This window comes from Carettochelys insculpta, chromosome 2, assembly GCF_033958435.1.
Source record: "Carettochelys insculpta isolate YL-2023 chromosome 2, ASM3395843v1, whole genome shotgun sequence".
In the NCBI taxonomy this organism is placed as follows: Eukaryota; Metazoa; Chordata; order Testudines; family Carettochelyidae; genus Carettochelys; species Carettochelys insculpta.
In genome coordinates, this window is record NC_134138.1 from 206,535,936 (window position 1) to 206,562,808 (window position 26,873).

Genomic DNA, 26,873 nt, shown 5'->3' on the forward strand with positions numbered 1-26,873 from the left:
CGACGTCTCGCCGCCTAACGTCGATTTCAACTTCGAAATAGCGCCCAACACGTGTAGACGTGACGGGCGCTATTTCGAAGTTACTGCCGCTACTTCGAAGTAGCGTGCACGTGTAGACGCAGCCTAGGTCAGGGAGTACAAATAAGAATGCTTAATGTCAATATTTTCTACAAACCCACTATTCCAAGATTGCTGCTACTGATCTTTTGAGGTAATGTCTCCATGGCAATTATGGAGAAAGAAAAAAGAAAAAGCTGACACAAGAACTTCAGTACGGGGGGAAAATATATCCCCCCACCTCTGAAATGGGGTCTCCAATACAAATGAAGTTTTATGTCTCTCCCCTCCTACCCTTCCCTTAAACAGTTTCCATTGCATGGTTGGCATTCAGTGTATTTTACATTAAGGATCTAGGAGGAGTTTTGGGACAGCTCCTCAGTTTGGTAGACAACCCTAGCTTCCCCAAGGAACTGTACAGCCTTGTAAATATCTAATACATCAGGCAGCATTAAGCATTTATAATGTAGTTGAAAGAATAAAGCCAGTTAGACTGCACCTATTCATGAGTATCTGTAAGTGGATGAAGGCTGTAGTTTCTATAAGGCAGTAGAGTTACTCCCACCCCAGGTTTTGAGTTCAGTACCAACAAACACCAGTAAACACAGTTACCTCTGCATTATGCTTTCTTTCTCAAGTCCTGATTGCCCTAGGGTTCTTTTCAGAGGTCCTCTGTAACCGACACAACTACTGGGTGTGGCTCACTGTCCCATGCAGTGGCAGCCAGACCACTGACACAGAGAAAGAATGAGATTCCTCTACAGCCTTAGCTGGCGGCCAGGTGGCTTTCAGCCCAAACCACAGAGGCTCCTGCACTAAGCACCAGAGGCCACAGGTACAAGTCCACCTGTGGGCAGTTCCACCTCTGCTGGCTCACACTTCACTTCCCTCTCTAGAGGGCTGTTCCACAACTCTTGTATTCAGGGTGTTGCTCAATGAGTGATACCTGCCCCGCTGAGTCAGCAAATATTCCTGTAAGGTGCCAACCCCTGCTAACAGAATGGGGCAACAACAAGATCCTGCCATGCTCTAGCTAGCACCCAATGCACACTTAAAACAACTGGCATTTCATAAACATGCTTAACTATCTATCCAGCTTTAGAGCTCTTAGTCTGGCTAATGATAAGCTGGTATTTTACACAGCATCCAATCTGCCCGTGACTCAACACACAAATCTGCTGCATTTTTTTTAAGAGGCATTTGATGTTACACCAACAACCACAAATAACGTTTCTGTTCACTTTCAGACTTATGACTTGAGAAAAGCATTCCAGGCCCCCCGAGTGATGACTCTTCAGCACGTTCATTATCTTTTTGTTCGTGTCTCACTAATTTTGGTGTCTCCAAACAATATGTTTCATCAGTATTAGGGCTGCCAACTTTGCAACTCCACAAAACCAAACACCCTGGCCCCAGTTCTTCCCATGTCCTGACCCTTATCTGAGGCCCTGCCCCCCCACTGCAGCCACCCTCCTTCTGTCACTCCCCGACCCTCACTCACTTCTAGAGAGCTGGGACAGTCTGGCTGGGGGTGCAAGTGTCGGTGTGAGCGACCCTCACTCACTTCTAGAGAGCTGGGACAGTCTGGCTGGGGGTGCAAGTGTCGGTGTGAGGCTACAAATGAGAGATTATGGATGTTGAACGTAGTCCTGGGCCGAGAGAGGATGTGGGCTCTGACTGGGGGTGTGGGTGCCAGGGTGGGGCCACAAATGAAGGATTCAGGATGTGGGAGGGAGCTCTGGGCTAGGGGTGTGGGCTCTGGGGTGGCCCCACGGATGAGGGTTTGGAGTGCAGGACGGGGCTCCAGGGTGGGGCTGAGGTTTGGGTGTGAGAGGGGAAGGGAGTTGGGGTGCAGGCTCTGGGACAGAGTTAGGAGGTGGGAAGAGGTTCTACCTGGAGAACAGAATCAGAGGCTGGTACGCAGAGTGGCACGCACTAGGAGTTCCGCTTTCGAGCTGTGCTGCTCTGGGGCTGGCCCCCGCACTCATTGGAAGCAATGAGGTGCTGATGGTGAGATGGTGGGGGGGGGGTTGAGGGGGAATGCTTGGGGGGGCATGTAGCCCCCATGCAACCTCATGCCTTGCTTTGCAGGTTTCAGCTGTTTTAGTTCAAGATGAAGTACTAAAGCATTTAAGGAGAAGTTACAGGACTGAGAGGCCAGACTTGGACTGTGCACATCCACACAACCTGACCAGTAGGGGCCCTGAGGATATCACTTGGGCCGCAGCGACTGATCCAAATGCAGCCCACAGGCCAAGAACCACTAGTTTGGAATAAACAACAGAGCTATACCGTGCAGCACACTAGTTCCCAAACTTTTCAGCATCACGCCCCGCTTCTGATTGTTGAGAAACCCTCACGCTCCCCCTGCCTCTCTACCACCATCCAACCCCCCTTTAACAAAAAATTCAATTCGTAATTTAAAATGAACACAAAGACTTGATATAAAAATGTTATTTAAAATTAAAAATAAGCACAAATAGATTTTCTGTGCCCCTTGAAGGTGCCTGATGCAGCCCCAGCTGGCCAGCTACCTGAGCCTCATGGCAGCCTCCAGAACTGACCATGACAGCTACCTACCTGCCTAAGACCTGTGCTGCTGAGGCCAGCCAGCCAGCTGCCTGAGCCCTGCGATGGTGGGACCAGCTGCCAGCCTGAGCCGCCTGAACTCTGAGATGCCGGGGCCAGCTGTCCCATAAGCCAGCTGGCCGCCCAAGCCCCTCAAACCGCCTGCCTGAGCCCCTCCCATCCCACAAAGCCAGTCACCAACAACCCTGATTTTACCCCATCCCATCCCCCTCTCCCAAGTCAGGCACCCCCAGCTCCCCATCTAACCCCATTCTCCTGCTCCCCCCCCCAACCCACACTCACTCATCTTTGCAGAAGACCATGTGGGTCTTCGCCAGCTGCTGGCTTTTTACAGCAGCTGCACCAGGTAACCCCTGGAAAATGGCAGGGGCTGAGAGTTGGAAGCAAAGGCCGGCTCTTTCTTCAGGTGGGGGAAATGAAGGGGGACTGGGTTGCTTCGTGCCCCCCCCCCACGGAATTTCTTCACACACCCCCGGGGGGCATGCCCTCCAGTTTGGGAAACCATGGTGTACCACAAAGTATTTTGCACTGCAGCTGGACTCAGAAGTCCAGTTCTTATTCCCAGTTCTGCCACTGGCCTACTCAAGTGACCATAGACTTCACCTCTCTGAGCCTTTGTTTCCGCATCTGTAAAACAGCTGGTAACAGTGACCTCCCTTTTCAACCATTGCAAGCTGTACTGATGAAAAATGCCATATAAGCTGTTGCTGCTGATGTTTAATCATAATAAAAGATGCTGCACATATGGACATGGGATTTTCTTTTATCTGAGAACCAGTAAGTTATCATGTTACCAAAGACCATGAAAATGTAAGAGGGAGAAATGAATGTAAAGGTGCAATCTTTGACATTGCCTAAGTTTTGAGTGCTTATCCATCCAAACGGCCCTTCTTCTAACATTTGCAAGACTATAAGTTGCATTCTTTATAGAACAAAGAGAGAAAGAATTCACTATTAAAATCAACTCAGATACCAAGTCTCCTAAAATTAGGAACCACTGACTTTTTCCTAAAATGCAAGACCGATGTTTCACAAGCTGTTTAAAATAAACACACCATACATTGGATGGCCCTCACTAGAAATAAGATGGCACTACTATTGCAAAATAAGCAAAACAAAACACCCCATTAGCAAATCTTCTCAAAGGAACATTTCATTTAGGATTAGAAAGGGCTTCTGTTCCCACCAGCCATTCAGTCTATGGGCACCAAGAACAGCACAAGGTCACATTCTTGGGCAAATCACAGCATTGCTACACACTAGGGAGCAGACAGTGTTCACTGGCTAGAAAGAAGGTAATAAGTCACAAACAGCCAATGGAAACAGGAACAAGGGATAGGTGTATTTTTTGAAAATAAGAAATAACTGACATAAGCTTAACATGTACATGAGCAGAATTAGGCAACAACTAATTCTGTATTTTTGGCATTCAGAAGACCTTCAATCATTTATCTGATTACTTGAATGTCAAAAGCATTCCAATCACACAATCACTAAACACATTTAAGAAAACTAAGGCCATGATTCAAAAATACAATAATGGTGCAATGGGCTAGTCTTCACGGCCACCTCATCAACATCCATTCTCAGAACTCACCCAGACCATAATGGCTACGGCTACACTAGCCCCCTCCTTTCTAAAGGGGCATGGTAATGAGCGAGTTGGGAAGATGCTAATGAGGTGCTACCATGAATATGCAGTGCCTCATTAGCATAATGGTGGCTGCACACAATTCGAAAGCAGCACAGTCTGTGTAGACGGGGGGCCTTTCGAAAGGACCCCCCGGACTTCGAAAGCCCAGTCTTCCTATTTGGAAGGCCCCAATCTACATGGGCAGTGCTGCTCTCAAATAGCATGCGGCGACCATTACGCTAATGAGGCACTGAATATTCAGGACCAACTCATTAGTACCTTCCCAACTTGCTCATTACCATGCCCCTTCCGAAAGGAGAGGGCTAATGTAGACACAGCGAACATGTCTCCCTATTAAGTACGTTCCCTGCATCGAAGCCCTGGAAAAACATACGCACTTGACAGTGTGCCTGGCAAGTCATCAAATCTAAGCCCATGGATCAATTGGCCGCAGAGTCTTCGTTTTGACCTGTTGTCTACAGTAAACCCTCGATTTAATGGACCCTGATGTAACGGACTTTGGAAATAACGGATGCTGTCTGCCAGCCTCCCCACCCCTGCCCTCCCGCAAATAAATGCTGGAGACTCACCAGAGACACCTCCAGGGCTGGAGGAGCTGCTGGGACGGCTGGGACCACCAGGGCTAGACGGGCCACTGGGGAGGCTGTGGTGGGGCGCAGGAGCTCTCCTTCCCCAGTCCCGTGTGTCTGGAGCATGTCGGCACGTGGCTGCCACTACCTGCAATGGCGCTGAGCAGCAGCCATGCTGTTGGAAGCTGCTGCCCACTGGCAGGCTGGAGGTGGCCATGCTTTACCTTGGCACGGGCGGCTTGGAGCCAGGGGCTGGAGGAGCCGCAGCGCTGAGAGCTGCAGGGGGTGGAAGGAGCCAGGCTGGCATTCTGCTCCTGTCCTGGTAATTGGGAGAGGGAGATGGAGGTGTGAGGGGAAGAATGGGGCAGGAAGTGAGAGGGGATGAGGGGGCAGAGGCCAGGAGTGATGGGCTGGGAAGGTCGGTGCATCATCATACAGTAGAACCATTGGGATGTAATGGACTTTCGGCATTAGCAGACACCCCTTCCATCCATTAGTCCATTAAATGGAGGGTTTATTGTACTCAGTTTGGAGTTACGCCATTTCAACGTTAAAACTGCCTGAGACATAAGTCATTGTTTATTTTCATTTAATTCTACAGGTTGTTGCCCGCACAGTAAACATGAAAGTGAGGTACGAACACAGCTATTGCATATAGCTAAGTATAGCATTAGAATACATTGCAGCAGGCTTTATAACATATTCTCAGCAAACTCATCATTCATATTAAACCACCTACAAAAACCTAAATGCATCTTGCTGAGGTTTCTGAGTTCAAGCAATCCTGTTTCCTCACTCACTGATGTATCCCTCATCATATTAAATAGAGTGAAAAACTGCATTTTTGTCCACTGTTGTCACAGTTTTGGAATTTATATACATTTATTTAAAATGACCATTTTTCTATGAGCTATAAGTAAAAAGCCATACTGCTCCTCAGCTATGCCACAACTCCCGGCTGACTTCAGTGGGCATTGAGTGGGTGGAGCAAAACCACTGCGTGCCCCACAGTGAGAAGCAGTAACACAATCCTAGCTTGAATGGCTTGCAATCAACTACGTAAAAACTGAATTAAAGGAAATCTTGGAAGGACATGTACAATGGACCGAACCACTGTTCACTTGCTCCTGACATCACTATGTCTTCACAGCTCTGCACAAACTATGCTTCCACACAAACACATCATCTAGGTACTTTCTCTCTCTCTCTCTCTCGAAGTTGATGCAAATTATGCATACCCTACTAAACTGGAGGGAGCTTCGGCTCTCCCATTCATCTGCAAACAATCCACGATAGCTACTGACAGGTGACAGATGGACAGAAGTGGCCAAATACGGTCCTCAGTGACATATGCAGCACAGAGGAAAGACTGCTGAAAACTGTTGAATACCGATCTCTGTGTAAGGGAAAATAACTCTAAAGAGAGTTCTGATGCCAGCAGCATGGGTAAATGTGACATTTTCTCTTTTAGGACACTCTATGTTCCCAAGTATAACAATAAGCAGGCCCTGGTGGGAGATGCAAAATGGATGGCCTGAGGCTGACAATAATGATCAGTAAATAGTATCTAGCTCTTGAATAGTTCTTATAGATAGAGCCTGACAGGTCAGCAAAGACTAAGGACCTGATTCTGCCCTCCGTGTTCAGGAAAAGCTCCCAGTGATTTCATTGGAGAGTTTGTCCTATGGAGTGCAGGATTCGGCCCAAAAAGTTACCTGAGAGCTTTTCGGTGCTGGGTTACGTAAAATGAGCTGGTGGTCTCCAATTCCAGTTTCTACACAACAGTAAACCTCATGCTGATAGGTAATTGGAATAGCTTGGTTAGGTGGGTAATTTGGGATTGTCATTTTATATAGCACTGAGAGCACTTCCAGAAACAAATGATTATGATTAATAATAAATAACCACTCCCATTGTTAGAGATAGCTCCTTCAGCTCATGCTGAGGCAAAATAGCAAGGCAATATGGAGAAGGTGGAATTGCTGCTACATGTTCTGTACTGCTATGAGGACAAAGCAGCATTCTTTGAGTCTGTCTATTGTCAAGGTATTTGTACAGGTGTAACTGTACTTTGCTACTGCAGACTACTAGTGTAGCTGAACTGCACAGCTGTAAGTCAGGGCTGGTTCCAGTGCCCTTTACTCCACATCAGAATACCCTGTAGCTCTGGAAAATAAATCTCACATTCAGCTGTATGACATTTTAATTTTTATTACCCCTTGTGTTTGGAAATGATGTTCTCATACACATACACAACTCACAATAATACAGAATGATAACAGATGATAATACAGAAAGAAATGCAACATTTTGAAGTGGCTTTTTATTTCTGAAGATATATATTCCAGGATGCTTCTTTGATTTTCATTCTGTTTATTTGCTCACAGTTGAAAATATTCCCTCCACCCTTCAACAAACACCATGGAAGAAATTCAACACTGACAAAAGTTTTACAAGTTTTGCAGAAATCAACAAGCTATCTTTTTCAAAAGATCACAGCATTCCATTTTCTGTGACTTTAAACTCTGAAGAACATAACAATTATGACTCCCTTGTCTGGTTTGTAAACCACTTCATACCTCCAGTTTGTTAGTAGTACATTTGTATAACTTACAAATGATTTCACATCTTTCTGTGTGTACCATTATTCTAAACTGTTTGTTTGGAGAAAATATTTCTCCACTATGAAAATCCCGCAGTCTAAGGCAACCTTACATTATGGCTATGTCTAAACTGTGGGGAACTGCCAGCAAAACATAAGCAAATTGTAGAGTGTAATTTGCTTATCTTTTGCTGATATTTCTGTTGGGAGAGGCTTTCCTGATATTTGGGCCGTCCACTTGGGACCAAATGGCAGGAAAAGCCCCTCTGCTGAAACATCCCTTCTGCCTCACTGCACAATATATGCAAGGGATGTTGGCTGAACGTGTCTGAGACTAAGAGTGGTCTCAGAAAAGTGGACATGTTGTTTGGACGTGGCAGACTTCTGTCAGGAGACCTCCAGACAGCCTAGATAATCCCGCAGTCTCGATACAGCCTGTGAGTATACTAGCAAATTTACCTGGCATTGCTTGGTATCTTAACTCAATTACAATTTTTTAATGAAAGGAAAATGTACGTGGCTTTATTGAAATGATTGTATTGTTCAAAAATATAGTAGTATTTTTATGAAGTTTATTTTTATTTAGTATTTTTCCAAAAAAGGATTCTTACAATTTTTCTGTTTAATTTTTTTGTGTATTTTTAATGTGAATTCCTTCAAGTGTATTTTTTCTGTATCAACTCTTATAATTTGCTATGTTTCAGCAAAACAGGGCTATAATCAATTTGATTTCCAATAACATTTTCTTCCAGTTTTCAAACCTTAAGTATTGATTTAGCTGTGCCAAAAAGGAGCACTACTCCAAATTTCTCCATTTTATCCCTTTTCTGTAAGGCTTATTGAAAAGCAATCCTAGTTCAGGTTCATCCTATTTTCCTTGCTTGTCTTGGTTCAGTCTCTGTCAACATACGCTCAGTTATGTCAGTTTTGAGGCCTGTGCTTGATTTGGTGATTCTGTCTCTTTTCTGTTTGGTTTTATGAGAAGTAATCCCATTCCAGGCACATCTTGTTTTCCTGGCACAACCAAAGCCTTATACTGCTTTAAGTTATGATAAGAGGAAGCTATATACCACTCTTAAAGTTTACGAGTTCTTCATCAAATAGATTCTCTAAAATACATAGATGACAGAAATGTGATCCCAAATATAATTCTCTATTTCCTCCTCCTACAATTAGAGGATGATTACACAATTTGGCTGAATCTAGGAGCTACTTTCATTATCGAAGAGATTTTTTCCATTACTGTGAGTTGCATGCATTATCGCACTCAGTAATATATAGTAAACCCTTGAGAAGCATGATTTTGATTTGTGCTTAACTCACATGAACGTGAGTCAAGTGCAAATTGAAGCCACCCCCGCAACCCCTGGCTCCTCCCCCTCCCCAGAAGAGCCCACCAGGTACACAGCTGTGTGTGGTAGGGTTCCTCCCAGCTGGAAGAAACTGCACCACAAGCAGCTGTGCACCCCCGAGCTGGGAGAAGCCGGGGACCATGTGGCTTCCCCCCAACCACTTCCCCCAGCTGCCCGCTCCCCCAACCAGGGGAATTCTGGGGATCTCCCCCAACCCCTCCCATTTTACACAAAATTTGATTTACACAGAGGTTGCCCAGGACGCAACCTCCACATAAATCAAGGGATTACCGTAAGTGGAGACAAACAGAGCTTGATAAGCTAAGCTTACCTGTGTTTTCTTTTAAGCAAAAAGAATCTTTTCCAACTGCACATAGGCATACAAACCACATTCCTTCTTACAGAGAGATAATTCAGATGAGTTGCTGCAGTTGTTTATTTTAAGGATCAATAAAAACATATTCAGTTTCGCAGGTGGGGCTTTTTAATCACTTAGGCTACAGCCACACAGCTAAGCTATTTCAAGATAACACCTGTTATTTCAGAATAACTTTACTGTTGTCTATACTATGCACATGCTATTTCAAAATAAATTCAAAATAGTGGGTGTGTTATTTCGAAATTGGTAAACCTTATTGTAGGAGGAATAGCGCCAATTTCAAAATAGGTGCTGTTAAGATGCTGGATAGTGCTTATGTCACAATAGCCATTTCAAAATAAGTGCTATTCCCTGTCTTAACAGCAGCTATTTCAAAATAATTATTTCAAAATAAGTGCTATTTTGAAATAAGCATGATGTGTGCAGACTGTGTATTTTGAAATAGCTAAGTGCTGTGTTGAAATACATTTTTGTGTGTAGCGGTCCTATTTCAAATGAGCTATTTTGGAAAAGCTATTCTGGAATAGCTGTGTAGACATAGCCTTATGGTGGATTTTTGGTGGAGGAAGGATTAACAGTCAAATCAATATGCCATATTTGTTCATGTGTTTTCTGAAGAATTTTTTGTTTGTTTGATGTGTTTGTTTCCCAGTAATAGTTTTCACATGTTTTGAGAGAAGCTAATGGCAGTTTCACATACACACGAAGGCCCTTCACCCTTGTATACCAAAACTGCAATGTATAAGGGGCCTTAAAATAGCTGCAAAGGCATTAGTCTTACAGCTGGAGTTGGACATATGGCAAATTAGTGTTATCACATATATTCACCACTTTAAGGTCCCTTTCCACTGACAGAACCAAATAGAGGAGCTTTAGTGTAAACAAGAATCTGGGCCAATTTGATTTAAAAGGTATCTGTCATGAAGGACATCGTGTGTGAAGGGAATGCTCTATTAGACAACATAAGAATTTGTATGCAACTCCAGAAGGATTATGAAATGTCTTTTAGGAAGAAATTAAAGGACTGTGAATCCACAGACCTGGTCTGTGCTACAAGTTTTGGGGCAAACTAAACACACAAGCAGACCCATGCACCCCTGACCATCCATATTAGGGTATTTTTCTTCAAAGGTGTACTGCTGAGCTGGGGCTCCTCATAAATCCACAATCTGGAGCAAAGAAGAACTGTTTAATTTTCTCCATTTTTTTTTCTTTTTCTCCTGCCGGGTCCCATGTGTATTTCTTGTCTTTGTGGTCCTCTAAAATTGCAGTCTTGCTTCATTGTATCTATTAATGCCTCTTTTCTACAGCTTGAAAGTCTGACCTCTTGGCAATAAAACTACTCATTTGGAGGTACGGAGGGAACAAAACAAGTGGGCATAATATTTTCACAGCCAAAGTTCACTGGAATTTATTGATGATGAAGCTACTTTTTAATTTGCTGACCCTATAGTGTATGAAGTTTTATATACAAATACTAACAATAAGGAAGAGACTCTTCTTTTTTTAGCTTCGAGCTGACTTGGGGAATACTTAGCAAACCAGAAATACTTAGCAAACCAGATTTATTTAGATTTTGTTCATGAACATAAACTATAGATATGACAGGCACTTTGATGGTACAAACAAATTGGATGGGATGAATACAAAAATACTATTCTCTTTTATACACTTTGCAGTTTACTCTCCATCCCCAACCCCCACTTCAAATTGCTCTCAGAAGCTTTTGCTACCCACCGAATTTGTGCCAGAAATCCATGCAGTGTGTTGCCAGCAAAGGAATGTCGCCTTTTAAATGCTTAGAACAAGGGACAAGGCTCTAACACAAGGCTCTAACAGACAGCAGAATGTGCCAGAGCACCAGTTTCTCCTCTTCGGCCACACAATGCTGACATTGTTTGGGAAAGAGGCTCACTACACTCAATCCCCTTTTCTGCAGCTCTTGCTACAATGACTGAGTGAAGTCAGTATCAAAGAGTGAAGCTTTTAGTAGGAGCCTTTAAAACAACTTGCCCCAGCTGAGTGGATTAGACTTGCTCATTTTGGAAGGGATTTCTTACCCTGATCTTAACCAAGACCCTAAGACTAGAGCAATTTTCTTTTAATAATACCCCGTAATTTGACAGTCATGATATAATGCAGACTTCACAGTTGTCTCTTGCAGTGGACTACCCAAAAATCACACGTAAATCTGAAACATCTAAAAGAGGCCTGCTTTGCCGTATGTGCTAAGGGCTCGCCTTACAGAAATCAGACCCATTTACAATGTCTCAAGTAGAGAACTCAACAATTTGAAGCATTCTAAATCACTGCCGACTCCAGAAAATACTGGGCACAGTAGTGCATTTAGGTATCCACGTATGGTTATAACAGGGTGAGGAACCTATGGCCCTGGGGCTGGATCCAGCTTATTAGCCAATGTGCAGCTGGAGCCATGAGTGATGGCTTACCACACTCTGAGACCAGGCAGCCCCCTGCACATATGAACAGTGGCATGCCCTACTGTGTGTGGAAAGCCCCATGTCTCAGTACAAGCTGTGTCCTGCAATTGTTTCTTCCTGTGGGATTATGTCGCATAAAAAAAAAAGGCAGCTCCCTACAACCTAGTTGACACGGTATTTCATGAGCTGAGATTATGACTCACTCCATCTCCTAAACAGCTTAAAATTTACAGACCAACCATTCAAATGAAGCAGGGTGTGGGGATTAGGGATGAGAAGGAGAAGAAATAATCACTTGAGAAGGCTGGATAAAAAGAGATGAAGAGAAGAAAGCTCGACAGAGGAGGATGGCAGATTATTTCCTGTTTTAGAAAGCAGCATGATGAAAGTTGAATCTGAAGTAAAGAGAGAGGAGGGCAGGGAAGGTGAGAAATAGAAGAGGGAGCAAGAGGGAAAGTTAATCAAGATGAAAGACGAGAGGTGCATTGACAAGGGTTTTGGCAAGGAGGGATGAAGGTGGATTCTGGTGAAGAAATAACAGCACTTCGTGAGAATCAATATGGCAGAGTCAAATGTGACACCATGCTTGTGAGCCTGGGAAATGGAAAAGATAGTGGAGTTAGCTGTGCTGATCAAAGAGGAACAGTGACTGAGAGTTTAGTTTTCAAGAAACAGTCTGAGCTGGCAGCTAGACAAGTAAGAGGCATTTAAACCAGGACAGCAGGGGAGGAGAGGTAAATCTGGGAATTACTCCTAGGAAGAAGGTAACTGAAACCATGGGATGAGATAAGATTATCAAGAGATGACGGAAGTGGAGAGCACCAAGACTTTGGGAGATAACAGATGGGGAAGCAGAGATGCAAGAACTACTTAAGTAGACAATGAAGAAGCAGTTAGCATGATAGGAAGATACAGTGATGGAAGGGAGACACACAGGGAACAGCAAAGGACAGTGATCAACAGTGTGAAAGGCTACAGTAAATAAACCAAGTTTTTATGGACAAAAAATTACCCCAAGCTGGTAAAAGCTCATAAATGACCTTAGCAGAGGCAGTTACCATAGAGAAGAGAGTGAGGAGCAGAATAAAAGAGAGAAAGGGGAAAACAAAAATAAGGGAAGTCAAGGGAGTGAGAGCAGCATGTCTGGAGACAAAAAACATAGGAAAAGAAGGGGACAGAACCGCAATGAGACAGGTATGCAGGATCTTGGAGAAAGCTCCTTTACGAGATGGGAAAACAGGAATATCTTGTGCTTAAAGACAGAAAGAAATGAGCCAGGGGAGAAAAAAAGGACAAACATATGCAAAATGATGGCAGTAGGTGAGAGAAGGCATAAGATGAAGAGAAGAAGGTGACCAGCAAAGAGGAGAAGAGATTCAGAAAACAATGTGATGGAGGGAAAGCAGGACATAGGGCTGAATGGAGGTATGGAAGGAAAAGGAAAGGTCCTGCTGGATTAGGATGCATTTTCATTCTGAAAAGAAGCTAGCTATATCCTGACTGAAGGAGGCTGCAGCGGACAATGAGGTTATAGAATGGGTTTGTGGAAGGTATTAAAGGTAGAGAAGAACATGCTGTAACTAGTGGTCTAAAAGCTTATGAGAAAGAAAATCTGATGATTCACAAAAATGAGACTACACAGGTTTTTTCCAGACATGCTCAGTGGCCCAAGAGCAGGAATGGAATGAGTGAGTGCAAGTGGAGAGCAAAGATTGAGGCATGGACGAATGGACAGAATGATAAAAAAGGGGAGTGAAGTGGAGAAGAAAACTGTTTGTAAACAGGAAAAATCAGTGTTCTCAGTCTTGAAGTGTCAAAAGTTGGCAGCTGACTTCTAGGAACTTTTGACTACATCAGTATTATGCTTTTACAATGTGACTGCCTGCTGTCAGTTAGGGTGTCATTTTGAGTTGACCAGAAAGCTCATCAGGCAATCTCTAATCACTGAACGCTGAACACGTCCTTCGTTCACCGAACCCAAGTACTGGCAACTGCAAACTACATAGAATTTTGCTAATTTTCACTGAGACTGCCATTATTGTGTCTATTTATTTATCTTAGAATTACTTCTAACAACCGCTGTCCATATTGTAGCTAAGCGCAGAATTACCAATTTCACAAATGAGCATGTAAAATAATGCATTATAAAATAGCCTTTGTTGTTTATTTTGACAAGCGTAGTTTTATTTTAATTATGTATGATAACGCTTTGGAGTGTTCCAGTAAAAGCCATACAGTATTATGACAGAAAATACCCCTCTGCTCACACCCTACACTCTGCTGTAATAATGTTTCTACAAGGTATGTTACGTGGTATTATTTAAAATCTCATAATTTGCTGATGGATAATACCATGGCAAAAAGCATACAGCAGCGCTATATGTTACGTTATAGATGCATATTGAAACCACTACTAAATGTATGATTTCCTGAGTAGTGCAGGGAATGGCCAAACCATTTCCTCAGAGACACAAGGCAAGCTGACTCCTCAGAGAGCTATAAGCAAGCTGATGGGACATTAGTTGCTGCTCAGTGATCATTCTTTGACAGGAAAAAGGATAGGAGAAAATTAATATACGTCTCAGCAGAGAAACAGCATGGGGTTTCCTTTGCACCAACTGCCTGTCCCCATGCTTACAGATGGAAATGCTTCTAAAACTGGGGTCTAGACTATGAAAAAGGGGCAGAAATCCCAAGGCACACCCTCTTCTCTCTCCTAAACCCTGTGCACTGCAATTAAGAGACAAAAGAGGCAGCCTGTGGACTCTGAGGGAAAGGTTCTGTCCTAGAGAGCTTGATCATTAAAATTGCTTAAAATTATGAGGCCAGAAAGCTTTGCTTTTAATCTAATATGGTTCATGAAGTGAGGCACCAATAGTGGTTTACCTTTATTTCTCTTGTAACCTATTCTGACTTTTATGCCTGATACTCGTATGCATGTGCATGCACAGACAGACACACACAGCTGGGAGTAACTTACATGCTGTTTGTGTGTAATTCAGGCTACAGGCTAGAGCTGCAAACCCTTGGAAAGACACCCCAGGTTACAGTGCAGTAGCGAAAAATCCACTCATTGGTCTGGATTGTACCCTGGTATGTCATAATTTTAACATATTTTTAAAAAACAATGAAATCTTAGAAACATGCAACATGTAACCTTCCCCTTGCATTTGACAATTACATTCTTGCTTTAAAAAAAGAAGGAGAGAATACCATCTTTTGTGTGTGCATCTCAGGAAGAAGAGATACTATAATTAGTGTGTATTAGTGTACAAGAGAATGATCCCATCCTAATATCATTCCTTGTCCTACATTCAGGTCTTCCCCTGAATTTGTGGGACACTATGATCATGCTGCAAGACTGAGATTGTCCTGTGCAACAAACATCAACCCTAAACTTACACCTTCTGTACAGCACCAACCACCTAGATCCATGCCTGTACCCTACTGCTCTTTCCACATTGGCTATTAATATCTGGAATGACTCAACTAGAATACTAGCCTAAAAACGTCACTAAGCTTAGCTGTATGTCTCTGTATGTAAGGACTACAGAACTACATTTCAAAACACAATGATGCTGAGAGCACATCTAGTTTGCAACTCTTCTCATATATCTGAATAGGTATACCAGAGTGAGCACAAACCACAAATAAAGCCAAAAATTATATAAGCCCTGCTTAGGCATCTTTTCTTCATAATTTCTCCCATAGTATTTTGCTATGTCCCTCTAACACTGCTCGAAAAAAAATGATGTCTATCATGCGGTTATGCTGCACAAATCCTTCTCTAACTGTTCTGTTTTCTCTCTCAAAGACACTCACACACATACAACCCAGCTCACATAACTATTCTGATACATGGTCTGTCTCACAAGTACATGTTCTAGACCTCTAATTCCAGAGGGCAAGCATTCATCACACACCATGCATGTAAAATATGGATAGATGATCAAATGAAATTAGATAATCACAATGTTGAAAAAGTAGCTGGCAAGAACATCCTTACTTCTACTTTGTAGTCCATGTAAGTTTCACAGCTGCCATTCTGCTTTGTCTGTGGTCCCCTACAAAACCCCAGACCTGACCGCAACTAAATTTTTTGGAAGTTTGGAACCATATCCACATTTTATTTTCATGCTGACCTTAACTGTGTAGGTTACTGAGCCAACATCAAAGATCTTGATTCTCCTTGAACTTTAGAAAGGTTCGGATCTATACTCAGGCTTTACAACTCCAAATGTACTGTGAGCAGCACACTATATGAAAGTCCGACACAGACGATGAATTAAGAAGAGCAAATAATCATATGACCCACACCCCCCAACCCAATACTTAATTTACCAGATAATACAATGAATTAAGAGAAGCAGCCATCATTTATTCTCACATCATTCTGTAAAGTACCACTGCTGAGAAGATGTACAGTAGGGTCTCAATATTTGTGAACCTAATGTTTGCAAATTCAATTATTCGCGAGTGGCCAGAGCAGCCACTTCCCCGGGGCTCCGGGCAGGAGCGCTGGCAGCTAGGGGCTGCCATATTTGTAAAATTCAACATTCACGAGGGTTCCCAACACGGAACCCTCACGAATGTTGACACCCTACGGTACTTTCAATTGCATCCTCATATGAGACTCTCATATACAGCTGTAAGGGATGAGAAGACATGTAACTCCAGGAATGAAAACCACTTGTTTGGTCTAACTCTCTAAATCAGAGTTAATTCAAGCAGGAAAACTGTGCCTGTGGAGGCATTTAGTTTAGTCTGAATGTCATATGTTTAGCACATCTCAAAAAGAAATGTAGGGCTTTCTAACAAAATATACCAGTGGGGTTTTGGTACTCACCTTACATCCCTCACAAGCACTGACACCATAATGATATCCAGATGACTTGTCCTGACAGACAAAACAGGGCTTGTACACACGAGGTGGAGGAAGTGGGGAAGGTGGGCTTGGGACAAGTTCTTCAGAACTGGTGCTCTGAGTTTCAATAGCTACAAAAGAACAAAAAAGACAAAATACCATTTTAGTGCATTACCTTTGACTTTTATATAAGCCATTACTTACCACTTTACAGCTACTAAAAATTATGTATCATGAGCATGTCTGACCTTCTCAGCAACATTTGAGCGATGCCACCAGATCCACACCCTGTCTTCTTCTAAGACAGATACGCTTTTAAATGAATAGGATGCATAAGTGCACAGTCATGTCACATTCACACGCTAGGTCAAATTCAACACTACGATTACACCAACCACCCCACTCCACTCCATCCCACCCCACCCACAAATCCTTTTAATTAGACTAAAGAATAAATTTGGGCATCAGGGGACAGAATTTAGATCATACTTTTAATTGTGCCCTTGGAATTAAACATGAGCTATGGGAGCCCATCTGAGCACAGAGTTTGGTCTTTGCTGGGGAATGACTTGTGAAGTATCAATCTATTCAGTAGCTATCTTTTAGCTAAACATGTTATGAAGTTTCGTATTTATTTCCACAACAGAGGGAACATTTTCAGGATGCAGAGTTTGTCATGGGAGGATATAGAAACTCATCAATGTGCTTTAAAAGACAGATGATTTAAACAGAGGAGTAGAAGCACAGCCTTACCAAGTTCTAATCCTACAGTTTCTCCATCTGCACATCCGACATAACAGTAACACATATATATGCCTTATGGGGTGTTAATGTTTGTAAACCATTTTGAAAAGGAATTACTTAAATATTATGATGTCTTGCCACTTTGCCATAATATTCAGGATGTACATTCATTTTGAATGGGTTGAAGCATTATTTTGTCCTTTCTAGGAAGCAACATGAAAGCTCTGTGAAGCAGCATTAGACATGTGAACTAAATCTTTTCAAAATATCTGAATTAGTTTTCTCTGATACACCATCATCACCATTCTTATTTACTGTAGACGTGCAATACATTTTCTTGTTTCGGCAAATTGTTCTGCTGCTTCCCTGACAAACACCTCAAATTTTTCAACAGACACGCAAAAAATGTAACTCATGAATTGTAATCCATTCAGAAATACTAGACTGTATCCACAGAACTAACTCTCAAGTCCTAAAAGAGAAATTCTGAAGAACATCAATCAATAGAAAATTTTGGAGAAGATTTACTGTCCAGGATGGTTTCCACATTCTTAAAACGTTACATTTGTAGTACATCTGGGACACATTCCCAAACCGCATTCTTCAGCATTCGGTAACAAGGCCTTTAGGTGTCAGACAACTCTTCATTGTCAGAGAATGGAGTAATTTCAGTTGTCTTTATTCAGGGAAAGTTACTAGCAAAAGCAGGGGGTGGTTTTTTTGTGGAGGTTGTTTTCTAAATAAAGACTAGTAAATCAGAGCTCAGCAAGAAGAAAGTCATTGTAAGCAAAGGAAAGATTGTTAGCAGTTATCTATTTCTGATTTATATATCAATGAGACATAGTTATGAGAAAAATGGGGAAGCGAAGAACTGCATATGGTGAAATCTAAGATTAAAGCAATGGCCACAATGCTAGGTTTCAACAGGATTCATGCTAATTTTAGCAAAACCAGTTAAAAGCAAAAGTCTACAGGTTCCAGCTCTACAGAGCAAAGTTTAATTTTTTTTCTTAATCTGAAAAAAAAAGAGGGAGACAAAATCTACTATATTATTTCTTGGTAATATTCATTTTTAGCATTTAAGATAGACGTCGAGCACTCTGTTATTGATTTATGCACAGTCACCCTGCTTAAATCAATAATCTATTAGTCCTTTTAAATTAAAGTTAGATTTATCAAAGGTCCTTGAGAGGCCTCTAACAAACATCCTGTTTATTATTTCATGCTAGTTCATCCAGCATAGAGGTTTCCAAGCAGTATCTGGAATGCTAAAAATTTAGCTCTAAAACTCTGTAATTTCAGCAGCGTGTTCTATATCAGCTCATTCAACCATCTGACTCAATCGAAAAAAGCAGTTTTTAGAAATCCCACGGGGAAAGAGGATTGTGTCATTTGATAAAACAACTGCACTCTTGTCATCCTTATATGATCTTAGTTGGGGAAAGCAGTCTTTTAGGAATAATTCTGATTCTCTTCTATTTTTTGACAGTTTTATTCCAAACAAGAAGCAGCATTCAGTGGCTGTGTTCGAATTGCTAACCATATGCACAACAAAGCCCTGTCAGCCTGGAGCCAAGCCACAGGAACTTGTGTTACTTAGACAAGCTGAGACATTGGGGTCTGCTCATAAATGCACAAAGCAGAGTCAGCAGCTGAAGATGCTGAGGAGGCTGCTATAGAAATGCCAAGTTAGACAATTTGAAAATGGATACGACAATCAAAAAACAACAAGAGCAAGAAATAAACCACCCAAATCAGCTCAGCTATATCTGCTATTAAATTGACTTAAGCCATATACTTGAAACATATCACAACAACAAATGCCGAGTGATCTTTATTTGTCACAAGCAAGCACAATTATAGAGCTTGTTTATTTTCAGTTACAAACAAGAATTATAGATGTGCAGAGGGCTTAGATTCAGATAACATGGGGTCTATTTCTATCTGGCACTAATTTACTGTCAATCTTTGCACTTAGGTAAACTGAGGCAAGGGGGCTCTCAGTAAAATGGCATGCTGGGAAATCCCAAGGTAGGTGTCAGAAGCTTAATTGATTCATGTTTGCAAACCACTTTGCAGTTGCTGGATGGAAGATGTTATGTATAGGAACAAAGTACTATTACTATTTCACATTGGTTATTTGGACAAGAGCAGAAGGAAAAAACGGGATTCTGTATGTAGGCCTGCCAACGGGGGAAGGGGAGGGAGTGTTGTCCTGCGACTCAGCTATTCAAAAGGGCCTGTGGCTCCTGGGCACATCCACTAATGCAGGAGCAGCAGCAGCCAGAGCCCCAGGAACTTTAAGTCATCACAGGAGCATGTCCAGCATGCTTTGGGCTGCTCTCAGGGCTAGGAAGAGGGTGGGGAAGACACTGCAGACAGTCGGGTGGACCTAAAGGCTGGCTGTTTCCCAGCCCCATCCCTTCCAATCAAGACCTTGCCCCTTTGAGGGGTGCAAAACCTCCCCTCCCACCTTGCCCTTGGTTCTGACAAGTCTGTTGGCCGCTCTGTATGTGTTAACAAAGAGTAAGGAAGAGTCCCAGTTAATGGAAACTTAAGATGATCTACCAAAGTGGGGAAAAAAAGAAAGTTGTTTTCCCAGAGGATGGGACACTTGAGAATCTCAACTCACCTGAAAAAATATAGCATAAAAGAAGTTACAAAACACCCAGATTCCACTTAAGCATTCAGGGATTCTCATACAAAAGGTCACTTTATGATTCCTAACATGTTTGAAATTTTTCTAAAGGTTAGATAAAGTATCAGATAAGATCCTGAAGAGAACGAGGAAGAGCTAATTTACTGCTAGCTAAACTACGTTGACAGATAGAGGTATTTTATTTGTGCCAGATTAGAAGCAGACAAGCATTATGAAGGTCTTTTCATTTTACTAGAAACTCAGATTATTAAGACTGTATTTTAAGGCACGCTTTCGACAGCTGAGTCTTAAAAGAATAAGAAGTTGTAAAGCAAATGGCATTTCCTGGATAGCCCCAAGGGAACTTTGAACACTGACTTCTGAGTCCCTGTTGGGAAGGAGCAATTTCAGCTAATTAGGGTGAATAGAAAAGTGTAGCATTTGGTCAAAACATTCTGTTAACCCTCATTTTTGTTGGCACCAAGAAGAGTCAGTCTGGATTTTTTTTTTTTTTGTGTGAGTTCACTGCTGGAGTGAAAGGCACACGGCTCATATACATTAGGCAGAAAGTCAAAGGAAACGCCAAAGTTCAGCTAAAGTACAAGTAATCAGAAACAGATTTTCTGCTGCTTGTATGTGTGCATTTCATTGTAGATGTTATTTATAAGCCTCCAAACATTTGCAAAATAACTATATATTGTAGATCATTTAATTTTTATGTCTAGTCTGGAGAAAAAGTCTGTGTTTAATCATCTTCCAGTAAAAATCTAGGCAGTTAAAAAAATGGGTTTCATTTCTTTTCATACAAAGTTATTTCGTTCACATGCCACTCAAAACTATACCCTCATATTAAATCCAAAATATCACTGAATCCAATTTTTTCATAAGCTTTGAATCTGTCACACTTAACCCAAGAGTTTGCTTTGTTACCAGTTTTATTTTGTTTTTATTTTTTTCAAGGAAAAATCTTGTTTGGAATGTACAAAAAAAAGAGTTAGAAAAAAAGAAAACATTATCATGGAGAATTGCCAGCCTTAGTAACCTGGCCATGACCCCAGAGTGAGTGTGTGTTTGACCCGGTCACCCGGGTTTCTGGCCGAGTACTGTAGCTGGGCTTTGAATTCCCGCTATTATCACCATATATTCAACAGGTGCAAATCACAGACAATGTGATGAAAACAAAGGGATACCGTAGGTAAAGACTTTGATTTTCTTTTCTTTTTTTTAAACAAAGATGCTCTGTCAGGGAAAAAATCCTCTTTCAAATCTGTTCCCCTCTCTGTCACAGAAGCTGTCCGATTTTAAATACACAGCAAGTCATGCATATTCCATTCCCACAACACAATTCCACAATAATTAACTCAAACCATGGGAAAAAACATTCTGTTTAAAATAAGCCTTTTCACATTGTGATACATCGGTTTAATTTTTTGCTAATAAACTGGGGTACCAGTATAACACCTCTAAACATCCCTTAATATACTGGGACTGAAATAAAGGCTACCATGATTGGTCCATATGGAGACAATGCATCTACAATTTTAGACATCTGTAAGTACTTTTATTTTACTTTCCATATCCTCTGTTTTCCTTCCCCCTATAATGAGATCATGTCTTGTCAGCAGCACACATCTGTCTTTAATCTATAATGTTACATTACTTACTTCATTTTAACTTATGGTCATAATTTTTTGAGCACTGATTTTATTCATGACATATTACAGCTCTACAAGACAGCTTAGGTCTCCAAAAAAAAAAAAAAAAGAAGGGTGTTTTGCGGGGCAGCGGGGTAAGAGGACTTAGAATCAACTAACCAGCAACCACTGTAACTACATGTCCTGGTGTCCTGGTATGAAAGCCAAAAAAAAAAAAAAAAAAAAAGTAAGTCCTCAGGCTGACTTTTATTATGGGAAGTGGCTTTGCATTTTCATAAGGGACACCAGGAGATTAACTATCTACATTAAATGTTTATAATGTGGTTTTTCTACTTCAGAGAGGCAAAGCTATCCTTGTCTGTTTGTTGAAAAATTAAACAGGATTCTTTAGATCATTATTATATACCATGTAAAACTTCTACAGTATGCTTCAAATAATATATGTCAAAATCCTTTGCAATAACATCACTAAATACTTAATAATGAGCTCAACTGACGGCCTTCCGATTGAAAATCAGAAATCAGGTCTAGCACGTCTTAAGATCAGACTCAAAAAACAGCATGCTGGGAGAAGAAAGTTTTGTGGATGAGGAAAACTGTGAATCTGAAGATCTGTGCCCAATTCCCAGCCTTGTCACTGACCTTCTTGGGCAAGTCACTTAATTTGTCTGAACCTCAATTAGCCACAAGTAAAATGGAGATATTATTTTCCTTCTCCCACCCTTTTTGTTTCTACTTTATTTAAAAGGTATATGGACCAGATAGGTGAGGTAATCTCTCTTTTATCAGTCCAACTTCTTCCCGAGAGACAATATTTTTTTGAGCTTCCGTAAAGCTTTTCTTCCTCTCTGGGAAATTTAGTGCAACAGCTGAATACAAGCTGAAACCAATAGTTTAGCACAACTAGTTAATCCATATTTCAAGATGAAGTAGTCTGTTGTTTGGGCAGAAACTTTTGACTGCAATGGAAGTAGGCAAATGCAGGGGTGAGTAAACTTTTTACTTTGGGCCCCACATTTCATCCCTGTGATTAGCAGACCATGCCAACCTGTCTGATGCAATCTAAACTGACGGAAATTTTGGTTATGTTCATATGAAAAAAAATCCTTTCGGCATGTGTAAGAAAATAAGTATGCAGAATGTAAAAACTTTATTAATTGGTATATAAATGTGAATATACACACACACACACACACACAAACAGTAACATATTTCAACATTTTTAATGAGATGGATAAGCCTGAGACCCAGCAGCCGATCATGAGCTGTTCCCCTCATGAAATTTCATGCCCAGCCAAGGGGACCCATCCCCCACTTTGCGCACCCCAGGCAAAGGGTCCCAGAAAGGCTCAAAGTAGTTTAAAGACATTCCCAATTAACTCAGGAAAACTCCTGTAAGATTCTGTAAACTTTACATTTTTCTCTCAACATTCTACTAATCAGGATTATGCCATTGTTTTATTTGCTTTATACCAAAATTCATAAGTGAACACTGTAAAGCCCAGTGTTCGAGTGCTAGTTTTGTTTTAACTGATGAGAGTACTGAATCTGTCTCTTTTAGGCTATGTCTACGCGAGCCAAAAACTTTGAAATGGCCATGCAAATGGCCATTTTGAAGTTTACTAATGAAGCGCTGAAATACATATTCAGTGTCTCATTAGCATGCGGGCAGCCGCGGCACTTCGAAATTGATGCAGCTCACTGCCACACGGCTCGTCTAGAGGGGGCTCCTTTTCAAAAGGACCCCGGCTACTTCGAAGTCCCCTTATTCCTATGAGCAGATGGGAATAAGGGGACTTCGAAGTAGGCGGGGTCCTTTCGAAAAGGAGCCCCGTCTGGATGAGCCACACAGCAGCGAGCCACGTCAATTTCGAAGTGCCGTGGCTGCCCACATGCTAATGAGGTGCTGAATATGTATTTCAGCGCTTCATTAGTAAACTTCGAAATGGCCATTTGCATGACCATTTTGAAGTTTTTGGCTCGTGTAGACACGGCCTTAAATTAGCAGATACAGGTACTCTCAGGCAAAAAAAAAAATCTCTTCAAAGCAGCAATTAAGAGTACAAATGGTTTCTGAATTGTAACATCTGGCAGAAAAGAGGGGACACCATGCTAAACTCTGACCTCAGTCTTGGGCCCTTCAGGGTTAGGTTTTCATAAGCAGCCCTACATCAACCTAACCACAGAAGTACCTTCACTTAAATTTCCAATGACATGCCCCAGTACTCCAATTTAGTAACAATTTAGTAACATATCCCGACCGGTATAGAGTCACGGTGAATGTAATACACTGACAGGGCATTGCCTTCATCAATTATTACTAGCTTTCAGGACCCAACTCACAGCAGCGCTTCCCACTAACAACACCTGAACCCCTGGTGAGGACGTGCACTACCGACCCAAGGAGCTAAATGGGCACATACACAAGAAATTCTGTGCTGATGTATGTTATGTCAACATAATTTCATAGCACAGGACATGTTTCTACGACAATCACAGTATCAGCTACACTGCTGGCATATTCACCCCTTCAAGAGGCAGTAGCTAGGTCAACGGAAGAATTCTGCAAATGGTTCTACAGTCTACATTGGAGCATAGGTTGTCTCAACCACATCTTTCAGGGGCATGAATTTTAGGTGCAGACTAGGCCTGACAGAAATCTGACAGGCTCACGCCTCACAAGACAATTTTACAAAGTTTAAAGGTAAAATAACACTTGGCCTACAACAGCTAGTACAGAGGGGTCTGCGTTACTTGTCTTTAACACCGTGTGAAAACTGGATTTGAATCTAAGGCAGCGTTTCCCAAAGTGTGGTCTGTGGCCCAGTACCAGTCCTTGAAAAAAAAATACCGGTCCTTAGAAAATATACAAATTATCATGCACGATCCTATTAATTTGGTACATTTTGTATTTTCCCATGTAATTAAGGTAAGAAAAAGTCAGGCACTTCAGTACTTTATATCAAGATTTATATTATTATGTACTACTATTATTGCGAGTAAATAATAAACAGTGAAAATGTATTCATTTTTCATTCATTGGGTGTTTTTTATATGAGTTTATATTTTTGAGCCGCAAAAAAGGTTCTGAAAACAAACAGGTTCCAACTCTATAAAGTTTGGGAAACCCTGATCGAAGGGGAGTGCGTCGATCTAAGGCTGCATGCTACTGAAAAAAAGATCAATAAAAACTGAAGAAGAAAAAAAAAAGTGTTCATTTGTGTTCACTCTTTTTAGCCTAGTACAGCTAAAAGTTATGAGACAGTGACCTGGATCGTATTGCTTCATGCCTTCCATCAACAAAATTGCTAAGTTCCAATTACGAAGTTGTAACATTAGCCAGTGGACTCACGTAACAGAAGACATGAGAGTCAGTGGATATGCGCTGGCCCTGACCATGTGACAGAAGGATAACTTTTTTGTAACACTGACTCTTATCATATGAGTAAAACCAGGAAATAAAGATCCGCATCTCATCAGTGCAGGAGTGTGTTAGAAATCCTTCCCACTGTGCTCTGATTGCTTCCACATTTATTGCACACAATCTGGCTTTTCATCTTTTATCCTGTATTTGTATTTATTCGTTTCAGTTCCCTCACTGCTTTTTAACAACTCTGAAAATATTCACCATTCTTTGTCCAGTCAAGTCCATTTCTTGTAACATCTTTAACTGGACCTGGTTCTATGTTACATCACAAAAATAATATGGTCGCCAGTTAGTTGATCAGATAGGTAGCCACCTCACTACTTTTAAACCCATTTTTCAATGTCCAGTTAAAGTTAAAGTGTGGGAGGGATCAAAGTGTTCCCTTATAGGTTTATGTGAATTAATAGGTGTATGTGTAATAACGGACCGAAAAGTAGCCATTCTTCTACAGAAGAATTCTACAAGAATTCAGAGGGAGACATCTGAACTGGAATACATTCGCAAATTTGACACATTTAACCCCAGTCTTAACAGAAATCTCTAATATCTTATACATTACAAGGGCAATTTCCCCACCTTTGACATTCGCAGGAACAGGATTTCTTTATCAACTGGTCCTATTAGTAACAGGTAACCCTGTTTTTATTCTTCCCTCCATCCTGGCTATACAAACCCTGGATTCTATTTTCTTTTCTACTGCAATCATCTGATGAAGTGGGTTTTACCCAAAAAAGGGCATGACCTAAGAACTTTGTTAGTTTCTAAGGTGCTACAGGACTGCCTGTTATTTGTCAAGATACAGACTACCATGACTACCCCTTTGAGAATCTTAACCACATTCATCTCCACAAAATCCCAGTAAAATTGGGAAGTTTTATCACAGTTTCACAGAAAGAGCACCAAGATACAGAGACAGTAACAGCCAAACTGATACCTTTTTCCAGTTCTCTGCCATTGTTGTTTCTAGACAGGGATTCAGGAGGCTTCATTTACTCAATTTTTGCTAAAAATTTAGTTTAATTCAGACACAATTAAAAAAAAATTAATACGAAATGGAACTTTATTTCCTGGCCTCAGAAACCTGATATAGATCAGCTTATATAAAGTTATATCCCTGTTACATGGAAAATGTCAATATATACTGATTCCATTACTAAGCTGTAATACCTAGGCAAACCCTATTAAGGTCATGGATAAGATAATATGTACTGCAGAATCTTTATTTGTGACTGGGATGCACAAGTCACAAAAAGCCCAGCTTGCTTTTGCTGATAGCATAGTGAGCTGCTGGTGTGTGTGGGGCGAGCGGGGAGGGCCAGACTGCTCTCAGCTCACCCGCCACTCATGAGGAGACCTCTCTATGGCTGGACACCCCCTACTAGCCAGTCGAGTGGGCAGGGGAGAGGTCAGCCTTGTCCCAGAGGCACATGGCTTTGCTCTCGAGATATTCCTGTCCCCTGGCCCAGAGAATGTTGGTTGCTGCTGATAGTGGGCGGCAGGGCCCTAGGGGCTACGTTGCATGAATGACTCACCATCTCTCCTCCTTGTCTCCCTGACAGCTGCGACTACAGTGTCCAAGGGCTGGGCCAGCTCCACCTCACCACCAGGGTGAGCCTGCAGCTGAAGGGTCCATCAGTGTATCCAGGAGGACCTCCACTGGGATCACAACGCTACTCCCTGGAGGATGACCCAGATTATGGAGCGGCCGCTGCGGGCCAGTGTGGAGTGGTGATTGTGGGCCTGGGACCAACTCATGTATGGTTTGATGCTGCCACTGACGTCCGGCGGGACATGATGGCCCAGCTACCCATGGCTGCCACCTCTGTTCCCTGAACTCCTCCCTGCTCCGGCTGGCCATCCTGCAGGGCACCCTGGACCTGCTCCAGTGGCTGAGGGCCATGC

General features: G+C 41.9%; 1 protein-coding gene across 2 annotated transcripts in view; it reads right to left on the reverse strand.

The window, feature by feature from the left end:
* RARB (retinoic acid receptor beta) overlaps nucleotides 1-26,873 on the reverse strand; it is a 342,130-nt gene that overhangs the window by 96,380 nt on the left and 218,877 nt on the right. For both annotated transcript variants that reach the window (XM_074984445.1, XM_074984444.1), the window contains exon 2: nucleotides 16,490-16,638. In XM_074984445.1, the coding sequence (XP_074840546.1) occupies nucleotides 16,490-16,638 (149 nt within the window). The remainder of the gene's footprint in view (nucleotides 1-16,489; nucleotides 16,639-26,873) is intronic.